Source organism: Lichenostomus cassidix, chromosome 3, assembly GCF_008360975.1.
Source record: "Lichenostomus cassidix isolate B80296 chromosome 3, HeHo_3.0, whole genome shotgun sequence".
In the NCBI taxonomy this organism is placed as follows: domain Eukaryota; kingdom Metazoa; phylum Chordata; class Aves; order Passeriformes; family Meliphagidae; genus Lichenostomus; species Lichenostomus cassidix.
This window is the reverse complement of record NC_139483.1, coordinates 68,828,986-68,848,951: the sequence shown is the minus strand read 5'-3', so window position 1 is coordinate 68,848,951 and position 19,966 is coordinate 68,828,986. Positions and strand designations below refer to the sequence as shown.

Sequence of the window (19,966 nt, the reverse complement as noted above, 5' to 3'; positions counted from 1 at the left end):
GATCTGTGACTTCTTGGAGGTTGGTATTGTTGCATTTGAAGACAGAAAAAAGTACAGTTCTGCATTATGGGTAATGAATATCTCTTGATAGAGAGTTCAGGGTCTGTATCTTTGCAGGAAGAACTTCGCAGTCCTAAAGGTTTGTTGTATCTTCACATGCACATTTACTGCACAGCAGCCTAGAGGAGGTTTTTAGAGTGCTTGAATGTCTGGGTTTGGAGACTGGGTGCAAAGATTTTGGAATTGTCCCTTGTTTCACTGTTTATGTAATCCCATGAAAACATGATGGCTTGCTTCCTTTCCCCTTGCATAACTGATTCTAGTAAGAGAGTGTTGATTACCTCAGTTGTTTACTCACGCTCTCTTTTGGTGATTACTTAGGGTTTTGGAAAGGAATCTGTGGCTCCTTTAGGTGCGGGAATATTTTAAAGAAAGGAGGGGTTTACATTATACTTCGGGAAATCACCAAGACAAAAGACTCTGCTGTCTCAAACCGAGTATAAAAAATGTTTTGCCCCCAGATCCTGAGGCTTTATCTGTGGGAGATTCTAATTTCTTGTCCCAATTGAATGAGTTGCCCCATCTGGGTCACAAATGACGAGATAAATGCCTTGTTAAACTGGTTCTAGCCCTTAGAGGGTTGAAAGTAGGCAAATGCAGAAATTAAAATAGAAGGTTTTAGCAGGTAACTACAGAGTGGCTGGCAGATGACTCTGTAGTCAGCTATTGTAAATAGGACATCCTAGATGACTTGAGTCAGTCTTTGAACTGGCTCCAGAACGACGTGCATTTCATGTGTAAAGTCCAAGGCTCATAATACTTTTGTACCACATGATGCTTTAGGATAAAGTTTACTGTGTGAACTATTTTAAAATTAAAATGCGATTGAAATGGTAGTAGAATGATTTTTTGTGATTCGAGATGTTTACTTAATTACTCTTTGTACTCAACTGTCAATTAGATGTCTTGTGTAAGACCCAGAGCCAAACTGAGCTGCTTAACCTACAGAGACACTGGGATGGTACGAACACCTTTGGTTTCAAAGGAACACCCAAAACCTTTGTATGTGGGGCTTGTGTTTTTTTGTTTGTTTTTAGATGGTCATGTGAATATTTTGAGACTTGAAGCTCCCAGCAGCTTGCACACTGAAAGCCCATAAAGCATCAGAATCCCCAAGATGGTATTCACACACACTTGAGCAATGCAGTTTGTCACTGAGTGCCGAACCGAAACAATTCATTTCTTGATGACAAAGAGCTGAACCATGACATTTACTGCAATGAAAATTCCTTCCTTCAGCAAACACTGTGGAGGCTATTCCAGCTCGGTACAGACCAGGTCAGATACACATAAGAATATGCAATGCTATAGCTGTAGGCTGTTAAGAGAGAGTTCACTCTCTTAAGTTTTTATTCTTAAATCAGCTTCAAACACTGCCATAGTAATCTTACCATTTTATAGATGGCATCTTTAATCAAAGATGAAGGGGGATGATACAAAAATTTGCTTGTCACATGGAGAGGGAGCTTTCAGTAATTATAGACTTGACCCAAACAGAAGAGTAGGTGTGGCTGAAAGTTAATGCTTATGGTGGACAAATCAAACTTGTTTTCATGCAGAAGTGCATGTGCATTGAGATTATCCACCTCTGCTCTGGCTGTTTTTTAAATCTAAGAGACAAGAGAAACTTATTTCTTTTATAGAGGTGTGGCCTAGATCAGTGCTAGAGATAGAAATAGTTTGTTGTAACCAGCTTCCTCAAAGTTAAGAACTTACTTAGTTTTTTCTGAGGATTTTTCTTTACATGTAGTGATTCTATTAGAGGAGCACATTGTTTTTACTCAGCACGAAGAGTCTGTGCCTGCTTTCCTGTGTTCAGAACTGCTTGGCAGGCTCCAGCTCAGACATTTAATATAATTAATATGAAGGTGTTTCCTGCTCAGGAGGTATTTAAGCATTCTAGGATGATCAAGCATTGAGGCTGGAAGATGAGCTGTTCAAAACCAATAGTTGAAGGCCTTGTAGATTAGTAATCCAGAAGAGGGCTGTTAATGAGCAGAGTGGAAGCAACATTAAGTAAGTGTACTGAATTGTAACAAAATGCTCATCATTTTAAATAACAAAGCCTTGCACAAAATTAACTGGGCTGTCAGTGTCCCAGTTAAAAAAATATTTTCTAGTTTGTCTGCACCTCCTTTCCCAGGAGCCTCCCAGTTTCATTTTTCATTTCCCCCTCTCTTCTCGTTTTTACATCCTTTCTTTTATCTTCTCTCGCTGCCTGCAAGATCACTTTTGGTAGCTGTGGAAAAGAGAAGGAGGTGACAGAGGGGAGTGGTAAATGGATTTGACAAGAGGCAAAAATACTGTCAGGAGACAACTCATTCCTCTAAAGGTGAAGGAAAACAAACTCTGAAAGTGAAGCCCGTGGTCTTCTGGCTCTGTAAAGATGCAGAGATGCAGGTAGGCTGCCTTCCATGAGCTTGTATCCAGAAGGAATGCTGAATTCTGCTGCTATTTACTCGGTAAGCTAGTCCTTCCGAAGAAGCCAATATGACTTCAAAGAAGCACTTCATAGTGTAAATCCATGTTATGATGTCTGTTTGAGCTGGCAGAAAGCCTGACCTCTGTGGAGGTATGTAGAAAACCCATCAACATCCATGTGCTTATTTTGATGTGTAATTTTTGACAATTTAAATAACTGTATTAATGATTTTTAAAGGAATGTGAGAATGAAGAGCTCTGATGATAATCTGTAGGACTATGGACCGTACTGTGAAATGGTATCTTACATTGGTGCTGTGCTAGAATTTGTGACAAAAATCACTTTGTGTGATGCATCTGTGACTGCAACTGATAAATGTTTTTGAGTTGCTTTTTCATCTTCTCTGTTGTTATGCTGTTGAAAGGTCTAATACTTTTCAAGACTTCCCTGAACTACTTCTTCTGCTGGACACGTGACTTGAAAAGCCGTGTGAAGTATGAGATTAGGTTTTTACAAGTTGTATCTAAAAAGATGTCTGTTTTAAAGCATTTTTAAATTGTTTTCATAAACATAACTGTATATACACATAAAAGGTGAAGGTTGTTTCCTCTAAGACATGAGAGTCATGGACCTGGCCTGTTAAACACTCTCGTAAATTGTGATTGAGTATTGTCATCTTTTAGAAATGATGCTTCACTCAGATGTGCCATATTGAAATATGAAGGGAATTTGAGTGAAGGTAATTAATCTAGGATTTATATTAAAATCTCTGCAGATGCATGTTTTCAGGCAAATGAGAAAATCCATACTGATATCTTTTGCAGTAAAGTTATAATTACTTGAAACCTGAAATGATAAAGTCCATTATTAAGTCTGGAAGTAACAAAATGTCTCATATTATATGAGCTGACTTATCTAAGTATAACTCTGTGTTTTCCTACTACTTCCTACCAAATATATCATTTCAATTCAGTTTTCCATTCCTGTCATCAAAAAGAAGTTGTTTAATTGTTGTAGTAAATTATTCTTCCTTTCTTCTCAGAGCTCAGTAAAATTTTGATGGACAGTTTTCAAAGTCAAGTTTACAAAGCTAAGTCTACATTCTTAATTGGTGCCTCTCTAGTACCACTTTAAAAAAAAAAAAGTAATTGCTTTTTTCTGCAGCATGTTTGTAACTGTAGGTCACCTAGGTATTTAGGTTGTTGGTATTCAGAAGGGACATAATAAACTTGCATTAATGCAATTTGTAATCACAAATCTCCATTGAATATAAGCCACTGTGTTATTTTCTGAGCAAAAGGTGGCTCAGTGCCTTGTTGCCAAAAGTCTGAGTTTCAATTGGGCTCAGCGTAATTGATGCAAATGTGGAATGGCTGGTACCACACTAGTTGCTTGTCTTTGTTCTAGACAGTGGGCTAATTTAGCTCATGAAATCAACTCATTTTAAGCGAGTTCCTTTGCTGAAATTGCAGGGTGTGGTTTATGAAGATTTTGATGCATAGATAAATGGATGAGTTTATGCAGCACCAGCCAAACCTCCCAAGTCCTGGTTGCATCTCATTCATTTGGCCCTTTCTTCACTCTCGGGCCGTGCTGATGGGGGCTGAGCTGCACATGGTCTCCTCTCTGGCCCAATGGGTGCAGGAGAGGCTGGAGCAGGGGAGGGCATTAGACTGCTGAAAGGTCATGTCATCTTCTGGGATCTCATGCTGGACGGGCTTCCCGTAAGCTGCAGTCTGCAGCCGCAGCCTGGCGCTGTGGTCATTCATTTCCATGTGACAAGTGCTGTCCCCACCGCAAGACCTAGCGTTCAGCTGTGTGTAACAGTGCATCCCTCCCTCCCTGCTGCCTCTGCACCCATCCTGCACGGGCTTTCCTGCAGTTGGACAGTGGGAAATCGAGAGGCTTGTTTTGGTGCATGCAAACCTGTTTCATCCCTTCTTGTGGGCAGAAACATTTCCCCCAGGAATTAAAGACTTGCCTACTTGTTGCTGGAATTGCACTGTATTTAGAATTGTCCAGATGAATTGGACTTACTCAACGTGGAATTTTACTCCAAGGTAGATTACTAGATGCTCACAACAAACTTTAGACAGTAAAGAGCACAAACTTTGCTAGTTTTTTTTTTCAACTATCACTTTGAACCAAAATGCTAAAACTCACGTAAAAGAGCAGGTGGGGAAGTGCTGTGAGTGTGAGTCTGTATGTTTAAAAGCATTTTCATGCCCCTGGATTTGTAAACACCCTTCTCTATCTCCCAAGGTAGCTACAGAAAGTAGGAAAATGATGCAGTAACATGATGTTTCTGTTCCTCAAGTCATGGTGAGTCAATATGAACAAAGGAAGACAAGCATCATGTGTTTAAAGAAATGAGTGATGCTGGCTTTCTGTCTCCTCAGTGAAACAGCTTCATCTGGTTCTTTGAGCTTCTTACTATATAAAATGAGATATTACCTGTGTTAGGTAACTCAGTGTGATGATTATTGTTTATACAATGCTTTAAAGCTAGGCCAGAGTATAAATATCAAGATGAGCTTTTCACTCATTGAGATAGTCCAGAGCAGCATAGTTACAACTGACCTCAGGGGGCAAGGATGTTATTAGTTCATTGCCCACCAAAACTGGAATTTAACTTTGCTTGGGCGTGCTGGATGCTACTGCAATATTAGACATGATTTATTTATTATTACTACAAAGCCACAAAGTTCATTATGCATTTGCTCTGACACATCTGTCAAAATGATTTCATTTGCTATCAAAAGTTTCCCGTACTTACACATATTCAAAGAACTGCGTTTCCCCTGACAGGTTTCTTTGTACAGATTCATTTTTCCCAAAAGTTAGGAGTTGAAAGACTAGAGCAGAAAATTCAGGAATATTTTACAAAGCAAATTTTTAGTAACCAACTTTAGCTGTCTCCCAAGCAGGGCTGTGTACACGAAGCTGATGTAATGTCAACACTTGGCTGTGGGAGGATGGCGTGATTATCAAAGGCATAATGGGTTTTTGGGGCACACCTGGCATCTGTGTAGAGGTGCCACCCAGTGGCTGGATGATAATAATGAGCTTTTCTGATGAATTAAAAAAAAGAAGCCAAAAAAAGAAGAAAAAAAAAAAAAAGCTTAAACGAGTACATCTTACATTAATATTTTACTACATTTTTGGATTTTTATTTAAACCTCACGATCAGCACATGGAGTTCAGTTCCACAAAAAGTAGTAACTGACAGAGTTTGTTAATGGTCTTCAAATTACAGAATAAAAAAGAGTTTCAGTAATTTGAATAGTCTCCAAGAGGTGATATGACAAAATGTGTTCCTCCTTTGAAACAAGGTTTTGGAAAGTGGATCAGTACATGTTCCATTTACTTTGTACCAAACCAATTTGTTGGTTTTTGTTAGAATGTGATTTTTCCTATGCAAATAAGGGCTTGAAGCACAACTAGAGAGAAGTGATTGCTTATGGTAGGCATTAACCGAAATTTATGACGTGTCTCCTCATAGTGACATCAATACAAAATGATAATTTTCTGGTTTGTAGATATAAAAACAGAAAAAGTGGAGTTGCTGCAAAGATACTTAAGACAACAGCAAGATAAAAAAATTAATCTATTACAGTTAATTCCATAGTTGAGGATATCAAGAGGCAAAAGAGTGGAAGGGTGATGAGCATCTGGAACAAACCTGGTATAGATCAAGCTCTGTGCTATTATTCATGAATATTTTAACTAGCTGTGTAATGGCAGGGTTTCTGGGCAGTTAACCCCATTATTCTCTAAATTTCCAGATTATTTAGGAGATAACCTTATAATACAATTTTCTTGTTGGATTTTATAATCCATCTTTCTGAAGCATCTTTATTGGGTTTAATTAGGTTTTTCTCCTAATTAAGAGAGGTGCTAAAGAACTTAACTTTAAACATAATTAATAACTGCAGTAATTTCTATGACAGAGGGTCTTTTTGATTTTGTAAAATGGAAGAGGATTACTTGGAATAAGAAACCAGAAGCTGCTTGGATTCACTGTATTATAGATTTGGCTGCAGAGCAGCACTGTGTGTCTGTGTTAGCACTCAGAAAAACATGTTTTGAAGGCCTAATGACTGTAGTATTTCCAGCTGCATGCTGTTTGAAGTTCAGGAAAGCCAGAAGCTTGGAGCCATTTAATCTCATGAGCAGTTGCTCAGAGCTTCAACAAACTGCCAAATGCAAACAAATACATTTAATAACCTGAAATTAATATATTGTACTGGGAAGGCGGTAGAAGAAAAAAAAACAAATACGTGTAGGAATGGAAGTGGACAACAAGTATGACAAGTTTGTGGTATTAGAGTGGCTCAGAAAAGCTCTGTTCAGTTTTTGTGTGAGCAAAATGTATCGTGGAACAAAGCAACAAGGCAGCAGACCTGCTCTTTGTGGTTTTTTGTGAGTGGAGCAGCGACATTGTGTCCAACTCTGGACACATCTTTGCCAGAGAGGTCTTGTCAGAAAGAAACAGAGAGGAGAACATGGGAATTCCTTTACAAAAGGGAAGATGATGCTAAATAATGGTTGAGTGAGAGATACAGCTGAAGCTCGCATGTATTTAAATGGTGTGAATTTGCCAAACAAAGGAAGGAATTATTTAGGCTGAATTAGTAAGGCAGAGTGGAGTAACTATAACAAAGGGTACTTTTAGGTGAGATATTAACCCTGTTATTAAAATGTATTACAAAACACCTCGAAGTAAGCCAGTAGGAATAATTCTGTGCTGACAAGATGTGACCTAAGGTAGTTTAAACTGACTTTTCTATCTCTAGGATCTAGAACGGTGGAGGCAGAAACCTAAAACTTGATTCACCTGTGAATCTAAAGCCTGGCCATTAGATGGCAGGGTGCTGGCACAAGAGGGTGAGTGGCTCCCTGCCGCTTAGTGCCATGCCCACGGAGGAGCTCAGAGCCATTCATCAGTCCCAAGGCCGGGGAGAAGTTTGAAATGCTCGGTTTCCCTATGAAAGTCACACTCACATCCTGTCACTCCCACAACAGAGGGTCATGTAATACATGTCCCCCAAGCACATGTCCCTTCGAAGACGTGTGTCTGCTCCAATTTTCACTCCTTGAAACTCTGTGTGAGTAGGTAGGTATGTGCAAGAGGTGCCCCAGTGTAGCAACCACTTTGTGTAAGGTCTGAAGTTGGCTCGTCTCTTTTATAACCAGGGACACAGAAATGGGACTGCTGAGGCAGTGGGAAGAGGCAATATAAATGTGGTAAGTAGCTTGCTGCAGACTGTTCAGGGAGTCCACATACTGGTTTTGTGGAAAAGATGACAGAAAGAATAACAAGCAGTAGCTTTGTATGGAAAACTTCAGCCCAGAGCAGGCTGTTTGAAATGCTTAAAATATATTAAGACTATAACAACAACAACTCAAATAATGCACAATTAAAGAACCCTTGGTTCAAATAGTCTACACTGCTAAAGGATCTGCCCCAAGGAGTGATCCTTGTAGATGTATCCACACCTCTTTTGCCTCTGGAGTGAACTGTTTGTGTTTGTGCCACCAAACACTTGACCTGGGTCCGATGCCCCCATGGCTCTAAGATCATAATTATATTTTTGTGGCTTCAGTTCAAAGTGTCTGTAGAAATGTGAAGGCTGCTTTGCTGCCTGCAAGACTGGTGTTCTTATAGCATTATGGCAAAGGTATGCTGTATGCTGTGTGGTGTGGGGCGCACAGAGGCTGTCTGAGGACAGGAGGCTGGTTGGGATGGTGGAGGGCAGGAGAAGCCACTATTGGTCTAGGCCCATCCTTGCTGTGACATCCTTAGGGCAGTCCATCCACAGAGCTGCGCCTTGGCTTTTCCTCAGAGGGAAGAGAGTCCAGGCACACAGTGATGCATGTGTGGTGTGGCTGACAAAGGCACCAGGACCAGGGAGTGAAGCAGGGAGGTAAAGTCATGAGCACTGAGGTGCTGGATGAACCAGGGAAATGCCCCTCACTGCTCTTCATATTGTTCTGTGTTTTGCAGTAAATATTTAGTCAGGCATTTTGCTGATCAAATTGATATTTTCTGCTCCCAGGGAAAAATTCAAGTGCTGATGTGCTGTGGGTGGGGGAAGACTGGGTAGAGTATCTGAATAAACAAACAAAATATCTTTCTGTTTTAATCAAGTTGCTCTTGCTCATACATGTCTCTCTTAAAAAGTGATCTCATACTGTGTTGATTGAAAAGTGGGAATTAATAGGCAACAACCATCTACTTGATACAGACTAAAGACTGTTCTGAAAAATAGCAGATGGGAGATGGATCTCAGGGCTGAATATGATGTATTATGAGGGAAGCCATGTCTGTAAAATTTATAAGGATGCTAATTTAGTAAACATTGTTGGTTTAAAATGTGTGGCAGCCCATTCTTTTCTTCTTTTTGTTAGTGACTTATTTGTTTGTTGGTCCTATCATTGTTTTTGTATATTTTTGTCTGCAGGCTAGTTCCCTTCAAAATTATTTGTAATTGTCATATTTTAAGTCAATATTAAGACAGTTAATAAGATAACATTGTGTTGCTACTAAGGATTTAGGCATGCACAGGTAAGAGTGATGGGGCTGAACTGTGGGGTCTGCAGCATAAAGAGAGCACTGCCAGGTCAGTTCTCATCTGATGGTTTCCTTTTCTACACTAAATCAGGTAAAGAGAAGATGTATGCACCTACAAAACTTCTCCTTCCTCCTTTTTGTGTCTCGTGCTCTCTCCAAAAGCTTGATCATTTCCAAGGCCTCCTTTGCTCTTCCTTTGCTTCACTGCAAAATTAGATTTTATTTTAACTAAAAACTCTATAAAACATGTGTGCTGGTTTTGGCTGGTAGAGAGTTAATTTTCTTCATGACAGCAGGTGTGGGGTTATGGTTTGGATTTATGCTAGAAACTGTGTAGGTAACGTGGGGCTGTTGTAGTTACTGCTGAGCAAAATGTCTAGGAGGGTTTCATAACATGCTCAGCATGTTGCAAGCACCTTCTCCCCCCCGGAGCCTCGGGGCTCTGAGCAAGTGGGTATGGTTACACAAACACGCCTGGGTGAGAAAAGCTAGGGTGTGGGTTGACAGTGCCTCAGTTTCTCTATGGTGACTGTCCCCCCACCCGCCCTTGCCCCACAGTGAGTTCCTCTGCCATGTGTTGGGGTGAGCTGCTCTGCATCTGGGCTGGAAGGAGAGAATTTGGCTGGGCAGTCAGGACAGAGGAGGTGCAGCCCTGTGCCTTCACAGCCTGTCTTGCCCTTAGGAGCTTGTGTGCGTGCCCATGCCTTCGGGCGGGAAGCGTACTGCAGCATTTCCCTGGAAAACTGCCCAGTGCCATAAAGTAAAACTTCTCAGAGGCTCTGGTGAGCTCAGCTCGTCAGCAGATTGTTGGGAGGATAGACCTCAAACGGTGAAGAAATTCAAAGAGTATCTATTCACACCTGTTTGGAAATCTGGAACTGGTTGTTTTCCAGTGCGACATCTTTGGGTTGAAACCTCCCAGGCTGCTTCTGTCAGCTCCAGTTTTTGCTGTGAAATTGTGTCCTTTAGAGAGGATTGGTGGCATTTTATTTTGTGACACATGTTCACTGGATATCACTTGGGGAGCAGATGCTTGTCGCCAGCCCACCAGCACCATTTCAAATGGTGGCCTCTTGCAGAGTGTCAGTGTCACCTCAACAGTTGAGGGCCCTTCCATCCGCTTCCCTTGGTGGGCCATTATTTTCCTCCTCCTTACCCTGACTTCTCATCCAGACTTCAGCCAAGTACCTTCCTGGTCTCCTGCCCATACCATGTCACTTGTTCCGTTGCTCTGAGTCACAGAGCTGAGAGTCCCCAGCCGACTGTTCCTCCCTTCAGCAGTATCGACCTTAGACAGGTTAGGGTGCCACAGCATCTTTCAGCACTACCTGAGCAGCTTTTTAATGGGACTTTTGAATTCTCACATATGCAATGTGTGTGGAACCACCCCAAAAGCAAGCTCTATTGGTGGAGGCAGAACATGAAAATCAAGATGGACAGCTCAAAGTCAGCTATGTCCTGGGGAGGGTAACCAGCTATTAAGAGTGATGCAGTTTCTTCCTCAGAAATAGGTAAATAAACAAAATAATTGTACATCTTTATTGGGATATGTGTTAAAATGTCAAAACATTTTCACCACAATTATGCAATAAACTGAACAACTTTATAAATATGCCTGAGGCTTTTCTGCTCACTTATTTACTCTTTGAAAACCCTATATGAAAGTCAGTTATAAAACTGGATTTGCAAATAAAGCTGGACAAACAGAGCTGGGTTTGGGACAATATGATGAGTCTGGAAAAGAAGCTTGTGGGAAAAAGGGAGTTTTGTTCCAACCAAAATGGAAAATAAGCATATTTTAAGGACATAACAAAACAAGAACATTTTGAGACTTTTTCTTTTCCCTGAAAGCAAGATATTAGATGGGGGTATTTTCTCTGCCTGAAGATCTCTCAGTGTTTCTAACTGGGATGAGTTTATCAGATGGCCACCAGTATGGTGGTTGACTGTGAGGCTCCACTTGCCCTGTGAAGAGAGGGTGGAGAATTTGGGCTCATTTTATTTTGGAGAGGAGGTGACTTTGGGGGTGATGGAGATGAGCCCAGACTTTTCACAGTGGTGCATGGTGGGAAGATGAAACAACAGTGGAAAGTTGATAGAGATTCCAATTGGATGTAGGAGAAAACATTTTCACTGTTGTCCAGAGAGGTTGTGATGTCTCTGTCCTTGCGTATTTTCAAGAATTGGTTAAAAAAAAAGCTCTGAGCAGCCTGGTGTGATCCCATAGTTGACCCCTCTTCAGGTAGGTCATTGGACCAGAGACCTCCTGGGGTCACTTCCAGACTGAATTATCCTATGATCCTGTGAAAAATTCAGTCCAATTTTGAAATAAAAATATCAAAATGCAAGCAATTTTTAAAAAGCTGAATTTTAACCAACTGTTGAATCATCTAAAGAACAAGAATATATAAACTGTTATATTTATCACCCTTTTAATGAAACTGTATCTTCAGAGAATTCAGGATTCTTGCTACTTCAATTTTTCAGACAATGAAATGAAAGAGATTTTATAAATTGGTCAGTTTTTACTATTTAATTTCACTCTTGGGAGAAGACTAAATGAACTTTCTCACATTCTTTGGATTCAGAATTTAAAAATTTACACATCAGAATAAACAGAAGCAAAATTAGGTTCCTTAAATTTTACAGCTGACTTGCTAAATGTATAGTTTTAAAGATTGTATACACTTTTATTGTGACACCCTCTTCCCTATAAATGACTGTTCTGAGAATTCAACTGATTCTTTACTGAGACACCTTCCAGGAGGAAAGTGAATGGAACATGTGATGTAATGTGGAACTATAAACTCCAAATGTTGTAATCTGCTGTCTCTGAAGAGGTGGAGTGGCAGGAAATAAGACGACTAATTTTTCTGCCTTGTGGCTCTGATGTGGTTATCCTGCTGAGTATTGTATTTGGATTTTGGTTGTTTTATTATCAGGAAAAAGCTGACAGGTTAGCTTCAGAGAGCTAAAGCAGATGGGATAAATTAATGTCTAGTAAGAGGAGCAAGTAGTTTAGCTAAAATAAAGCAATAAACCTTAGAAGTGCCAGAGCCTGGAATCACTACAACAGGAGAAAACATCTTAGTGTTTTGTCAGAAATACAGCGAATACTAACTCAGGCTTTATTTTGCTTGGATGAAATGAACTGAAGAATGTTTCCTCTCCTTCCAGGTACTATGATGTGTCGGGCAGACGCTACACTGTGCAGGAGAACCAAACACTCTCAGTAATCTGTCCCCACTCTTACGCTCTTCCAGCGATATCAATGTCTACTGCCTCATTACCAGCAGCACTTAGAAAGGTAAGAGAAGACTAAATACATGTGTTTATATAAGCATATATGTACACAAACACACATATGTCATAAAGATGGCTATTCTGAAAACAGGTATAATAACACAAGGTATTATTGTAATCTTCCTTTAAAAGACCTGTGTATGAAGTACTGGAAAATTTTTCAATTAATCTCCTGTACGGAAGTAAGGAAGGTACGTAATGACTATATCTGTCATGAAGAGACAACAAAGAAAATGGCTTGAGGAGATCTTCCACATGCTCCCACAAACCACATGGCTTTTTCCTTTTGTTCATAAAAAATATATAACCCAAAATAATACAGGAACAGCACCTACACTTTTACAGTTTCTCACTTAACCCATTCTGTTTTCTCTGTAAGTTTTTTCCCAGAGAAGAAGGAATGTCTACATGCTTGTTTCTAGTGTTCATTTAGCTCATGCAGTGTTACTCATTTGCTTGGCAGCAGTATTACTGCATGGAAGCAAGGCAGGGAAAATGCTAATTACTCCTGTTCTAATGTGAGAACTTAATTTCAGATTGCAGACAAAGTTGTGCAATGCCATTCTTGTCTTTATTGTAATCTTTCCATGGAGAGAGAAATACTGTTTTTCCACATTAAGAAGAGTACTCAGCAGGCCAGTAATTGAAAAAGTTGCTTTCGTCTTGGTTGTGGAACTAATATTCATCTGAATATATTTGATGAAGGCTTAAAATATTGTGTCTTTAAAACAGATACATTTATTGTCTAGTCTTCTCAAACCAGAAAATCTCATCTACTAATTTCTTCACTTGGAAAAGACTCATTGGTCTTTAGCTGAATACACAAATAACACAAACCCCAAACAAAGACCAAAAGACCCCTTTTGGTCTCATTTAGCATCTTAGTTCTATTGATACTGTTGAAACATCCTACAAAAAGGTCTCAGTTCTTCACGAAACAGCAAAATGGCACATTACTGTGCTAGGATGACATTCTGTTTAGTAGAGTTAGCTGGGGAACTGGCTTTCCATGAAAAAAAGTTGCTGTTCACCCTACTGCTGTCTTGGATGGACTTGTATATTTGCTCCTTGCAAGGACTTCTAGAAAAGCAAGTAGAGGTTTGGTATTTTTCAGTGGAAAAATAGCAGGATTCAGTTGTTACTTAGTGAGCACTGAGCTGGCATTTAGTCCTTCTTTTGGAATAATTTGTTCGTACTTACAGCTAAATTAAACTATCGGGTTGTCATTTCTCTAACCTGGAACCAATCCATTTGTACCAAGAATGTTTACAACCTTCTAAATGAAGCCTCTGAAAGTGCATGAGACCAGGCCACATAATTTTATACTCTGATGTAGAACACAAAGGTCTGATTGTTAGATAAATCATAAAAATCGAGGAAATTGCCTGTGGGGAAGTGTGTGTGTATGTGTGAATTCAGCAGTTTCTTTTGTATTTGGGTAATCTGCTAATGTGTGTAATAACAGTCACCTACTGGTGACAGATGGTTTATGGGGATTGGGATTTAAGGAAGCTCTGCCTTCCCTCAGCATTTCTTGTGGGAGAGTGGTAGAAAACGGTGCATTACAAAACATAAGCTGTTTGCATCAGGCTCCTCTTTGTTACTGTTCTTTCTATGGAAATCTCTTCATAAGCCTTTCAAAGATAAATGTACTGAGTAGAGTCTTGCAGAATAATGTACCCAGACTAATTTGTTTTATCCTCTGCTTTTGCCTAATTCTTGTTTTTCCCTTTACCTTGGGTAATTAAGAGCTGACTCCAGCAATGACTAAAACAGACAAGCTCTCCTACATTCTTTTATGAATTAGTCTTCCTAAGAAACCTTGCTTATCAGTCTCTGGAGCTTGTAAAATTTGTTTTCTGGGGGGAAAAAAGTAATTTTGTTTTGCTTCTGTCCCTTTTCTTTTTGTGGTAGTGATTATTAAATGATGGAGTTCACTTTCACCTAGATTGCCTTCCGCTCTCTGTCAGTTCATGCCCTGCTAGTCAGCAGAAGATCTAAAATAGCCACTCCCTTAATGGTTTTCTTTACCTTCTGAAGAAAAAGCTGTCCCCAGCATATTCCAAGAACTTGTTGGACTGTCTCCTTCTTGTATTTATTTTCCAACAGAAAAAAAATTAATTCCAAGAAGTAATTAAAGCCATCAGGTTCTGTCCTTTTGGATGCTTCCCTTGCGTGATCAAAAAACACAACTTCTCTCCACCCAAAAAGCTAGTCTATAATAAACTTCTATCGTAATATACCCTGTTTTCCCCTTTTCATCTTCTTCCAGGATTAACAAATCTTCGTTTTACCTCTTCCTCTACTTCACAGCAACTGTTCTTGATGTATAGTGCAACTTTGTTTCTCTTTCTTTTTGTTTGACTTCCATAAATTGTGATGGTAAAACAGCAGGATATTAAAAAAATTTTAAGATCACTTGCTTTATAGTATTACTCGGTGAGTAAATAATGTGTTGCCCAAATTATAAGGCAAAAATATTTTCCTTCCACTACATCATTTTCTTAGGAAAAGAGCGGCATCCTTCTATAACAATATTGCTTTCTCACCAAATTTCTGATGTTGTTTCAGATGTACTTCTGGTTCTGTACAAAGATTTTCATTTTTTTGCCCTTTACAAGGCCATCTGGAATTTATAATTTTGTTTATTGTAAGTTTCTGGTTAGAATGACCCAAAATGTCAGCTATGTAACAATGAAAGAGAGACTGTGGAGTGCTGTTATCAAAATATAAATAGTATATGTTTATTAAGTCACAGGATGTAACTGGATCTATGAGAAATTAAAAACCATACAAATCTGAGTATACGTTTCATTTTTGGGTTTGATCCCCTTATAGGCCATTCATTTAAAAGTTGGACTTGATTATCCTTGTGGGTCCCTTCTAACTCAGAATATTCTGTGATTCTGTGTGATTCTTGATTTTTCTGGTCCTGTACTATTTAATGTGTGAAACATTTGTTTTATTAAAACCAGAATTAGCAGTTTCTCTTTTGGTATTTTGGCAAATAGATGTTTGATAACACATTATTAGATATTAAAAAGCCTCCTGAAATAATTTCTAGATGTCAGACCCACAAAATACACTATTTTTAGATTCTAAAACTCAGCTTATTCCTTTTCCCAAATAAAGCATTACATCACTGGTTACATTTTCACAATCCAGTTTTGCTAATTAAAGCTAAATAGGAGTATTTGGTATCCTTGAGTTTGTTTGCAAATGAAGGGGAAATAGCTTTATTAGATTCCTGTTTATATTTAGAATGTCTGCATGGATTCACCTTGAGGATTCTTTGAGCTGTCATATAGCCTGTACTGTATGAAGTAGACAGCTGTGGACATGATTTTATCTTTTTTTCATGTCTTTTAGACTGTTTAATTAATGAAACAGTGTGGCCAGTCTTCTCACTGTGAATGAAGAAACAACTTCCTGAGTGTTTGGCTCATTCCATTGTCCTTGGATAAATAATAATTCAGTTTGAGAACCAAATCACAAATAAAATGTGTATTTTGCAGTCGTACAGCTTCAATAGTGACAAAATACTAACACCAAGGGTGAAGGAGTCCTACCGGTGCCACAGCAAACTCAAATGACCTTAAATTATACAGTTAAAGGCAAACAGGTGTTAAGCTGATAGGTTTCTGTATAGTTAAGCTGAAAGGCATTTATTCCCCTAGAGAACGATTTCAAATTTAGATTGGCTTCTGCTGATAGTAAAATGAGTGAATGAAAATAAAGTTCTTAATGCTTAATTATTTATATATTTCCTGTGCATTAGGAATAATGATCACAAAAATCTAGACTTTAAAATTCCATGTGAAATACTTAGGCTTCAACATTTTTTTCTAAGTCACATCTGTGTGCTCTAATGCTGTTTCTGCTCTTACATTCAGGTGTTGATTAGTCATATTTTCAGACTTATAACCAGGTACCTGTCTAAAGGTTTCTCAGGATTCTCCATCTAGATAAGAGTTCTCACACCTACTTGCTACCTGAAGACAGCCACTGCCTTTCACACAAAGATTCAGTTCTATGACATGAATATTCATAGAAGGAAACTGGGTGGAGTACTTCCAACACCCAGGTGTGGCTATGGAAGCCCATTTTGATTCTGTGTCAAGTTACTGGATTAAATGAGTTTATTCTATCGCTGCCTTTGCCATATTCCTGAGACAGCAGATATGCAGATCCCTAATTCCTCCTGCTCTTTTAGTTCATCTTCCAAGATGATTGTTCATCAAGGTCTAAGATATTTTCATGTTAGGATTCCTCATCTGCCTCTTTAATTTCTGTCTGCTGAGAGAAATGTTAGCATGACATCCAGCCCAAGTCCTCATACTACTTCTTCTTAGAGTGGTTTATTTTCTTGAGAAATAACAAAACCTAAAGTCTATTTGGGATCCACCAGGTTACTAAATTACCTCGCAGAGTGATGTTTAAATTTTAGAAACAAAGAGTTTTATACTGTCATTTGATAAACTTCTATACCAAGTGAGAAACCAGGTGAGTCACTTTCCAGAGTTACAGACAACAAAATTATCAGTTTGTGGATAGGTGAGAGAAACCTGTCCAAAAGAGAACAAGTCGTTGCCTTAAGGTTCACCCCAATTTTTAATAGATAAAGCCTTTCAGTGGTTACCCACTGAATTTGAGACCAAAAGAAGAGAAGGCATCCTTCTCCAGCTTGGAATCAGAAAGCTAAACAAAACTTGTAGCTGAGGTCCTACAAAATGAGTCATGTAGGGGATGAGAATTTTTGCTGGTGTTGGTTTTCTCAGAAGAGAAACCACCCCCCACAATTTCAGGAGAGTACAAACCTGCCTTGTGTGAAGACTGAAGGGGCAAAAGGAGGGGAAATTATATGACACAGAAGCATTTTTTTTTTACTTTTGAGGTGAAGGGGAGTTATAGCAAGGCAGTCACCTAAGAGAGGCCTAGGTGAGACAGGGGGCTGGGTTTCTCCTTGGTTTTGGTTTTATTTTCTTTTACTGTCTAGATGGATCCTCTCTCGACTGTTTGGAATAGGTTATATCTGCCCAGCTAATTAAATGTTGCAGCAGGACTAATTTTTATTGTACTACCTGGAAAAAACCAGGAAAAAAGCCAGTTCAGTGCTGTGCTGGATGTCTGGATTCTTGCCAGAGTTTCTATCTGCTTAACTACACTTACACTCAACTTATTTTTCCTCTTCTTCAGTATAACTATTCTGTTCCTTACCGGGTAAAGTTACTGTTATTCCTCGTGTGGGAAATACAGCAAGGGCCACTTGGGGTGGTTGTACACCTCACCAAGAGTGCATGTTCAGTGCAGACAGGTCGTTTGCTACTCTGTGGTGGCTCCAGACATCATCCTTCCCCAAGTGTAACTTGTTTCCCTGAAATAGTGGTCATGCTTTCCACCTTCCTCCCAGGCTTAACCAGTTGAATAATTTTCCTTTCCTTTTTCCCTCCTTTTCATTCTTTTTTTTTTTTTTTTTTTTTCTACTAGGAATTCCCCCTTGGTAATCCCCACAAAAACCTCTCACTCACTCCCTTTTTAAGTATTCATATTTGTGCTCACTCTGCTAGGACTACTTTTTAATCCTGTTGCTCCCCATTATCATTCCTACAGAGAAGACAGTAGCCTCCCATGTTTTAAATTTAGAGTATAACTTTTAAGTTCTTTGTATAGCCAGATCTGCCTGTGAGAGTTACCTACATGTGATGTACCTCTAGTACACTAATCTGTGGAAAATTTGGATAAATAAATTTCTTTTTTTTAAATCAATCAAAAATATAGCAATAAATATTTTATAGGCTAAAACATGTGCAGTAATTTTATTTACATTTTTATATATAAACATATACAGGTATGTATGCATGGGTGTATATTTAAGTGTAGATATGAACTGGAGGATTTTGGGGGGATGTTATTCATAAGCCATGGCTTTGGGATTGCTGTCCTGATGTATTTGTGAGAGTTGAAGAAGACACTATATAGAGAGAATGGAAAAAACCAGCTGTGGTGAAGCGTGGATCACATGAGAATTCTTTGACAAAACTCAGAACAGCTACATTATTCATTGTCTGTGTGGCTTTTAATAGGATGCTATTGTGCTGACCAGCACAGTAATTCCTTATTATGGTTTAAAATGTCTAGGAAAACATGAGAATGCTATAATAGTTTATCTAAGTTGGGGTTTTTTCCCTTTCATCCTTCTACGCAATTTGTTCCTATTCTTGAGCTGCAACCATGACACGATTTGGGCAAGAAAGTGATGTTAATAGGAGAAGAACACTGAAGTCTTTACTTTGATATTCATGGGGGAGAAGTAATCACATTTTCACACCAAACCAGTTGAGTAGGGTGGAGAAATGTGGGAAGGGAAAAAGAATGCTTCGTTTTGTCCTAGCCATGCCAGCATTTCTTACAGGGTTGACAAAGCATATATACACTTAAAAAAAAAAACTAATTTGCTCTGTCCCTTAAAAGTTTAGAGATTTTTAAGATGTTTAGCTCTGAGTCATGCTCTGTTTTGCAATAGTATGAGATAATTAATAGAAAGTATTTTTTCAGATTTATTTGGTTTATAAATATGCAGTTCATCATTAAAAACACAACACCATCATAACCATTAAGAAAAAATCAGAATTTAGATAGTACTGAAATCATTAGGTAAGCCAGGAAATGCAGAACTGTGGCAGAATTTAAATGCTGACAATTTAAGTCACAGTGATGTCTCCCACAAACACTTGTGCTCCAAGAAGCCACTGTGTATTAAATTACTTGTCCACAGTGTTTGGTGAGTAGTTCCATAAACCAGTACACTGAAATGACATGGCAAATGTTAAAACCCACAAAGTACAGGGGGAATAATTTGAATATAACTTCTATCAAAGCATTTTCCATTGAGAGAATATTTAAGAGCATGGTCTACAAAGACGTAATGGCAGTGTTGACTGCCATAAGTATATTTAACTGAAAGGGGTGCTCAGAATCGTAAAAACAAAGCAAAATTGATCTCAGCATGTCCTCTTTGTGTAACACCACCTGCCAGCAGGAGCACACATGTAGGCAAACTCTTCCTAAAGAACAGTGCTAAATAAGGGTGGAGGACTGAACTATGCTTTTGCTGATTCTTTCAGTTATAACAACATAGGGTACTGTCTTTTAAGATAGATCTTTTTAAACATTAACACTAAAAAATATAGAAGTAGCAGAGCCCTTATGCAAGCAATTTACTTTTAACAGTGCAAGGGTGCTGTTGTACCTGTAGGAGTGCTGAATCAGGACACTTGGACAGCTAGCTGTAGTTGTAAGTCAGCATGCAAAAGGCTTATTGCACTGATAGAACCCAGATATTATGTCTGTTTTAATGAAAGAAATAAAGATAAATGTGATACAAAGTTGTGTACCTCAAGCCCATTTGCTTTTGGGCTGTGATAATAGCACATCCATTGCTTTACCTGTGTCTGTTCTTTGTTAAAAACTCAATAGGAGGAGAGAAGAGGAGACAAGAGGAATACCAGAGAGGAGAGACAAAAAAGATTGCACCAAAGCAAGCCAGAACCCCAAAGCAAGAAAAATTAATTGTTTATAGACTAAATTCACAGCAGATAGGAAAGAAA

At 38.9% G+C, this 19,966-nt stretch overlaps 1 protein-coding gene across 1 annotated transcript in view; it reads left to right on the top strand.

Moving 5' to 3' along the window:
* CRYBG1 (crystallin beta-gamma domain containing 1) overlaps positions 1 to 19,966 on the top strand; it is a 96,116-nt gene that overhangs the window by 18,812 nt on the left and 57,338 nt on the right. Inside the window, exon 2 of the mRNA XM_085056236.1 lies at positions 12,234 to 12,363. Within this exon, the coding sequence (XP_084912362.1) occupies positions 12,234 to 12,363 (130 nt within the window). The remainder of the gene's footprint in view (positions 1 to 12,233; positions 12,364 to 19,966) is intronic.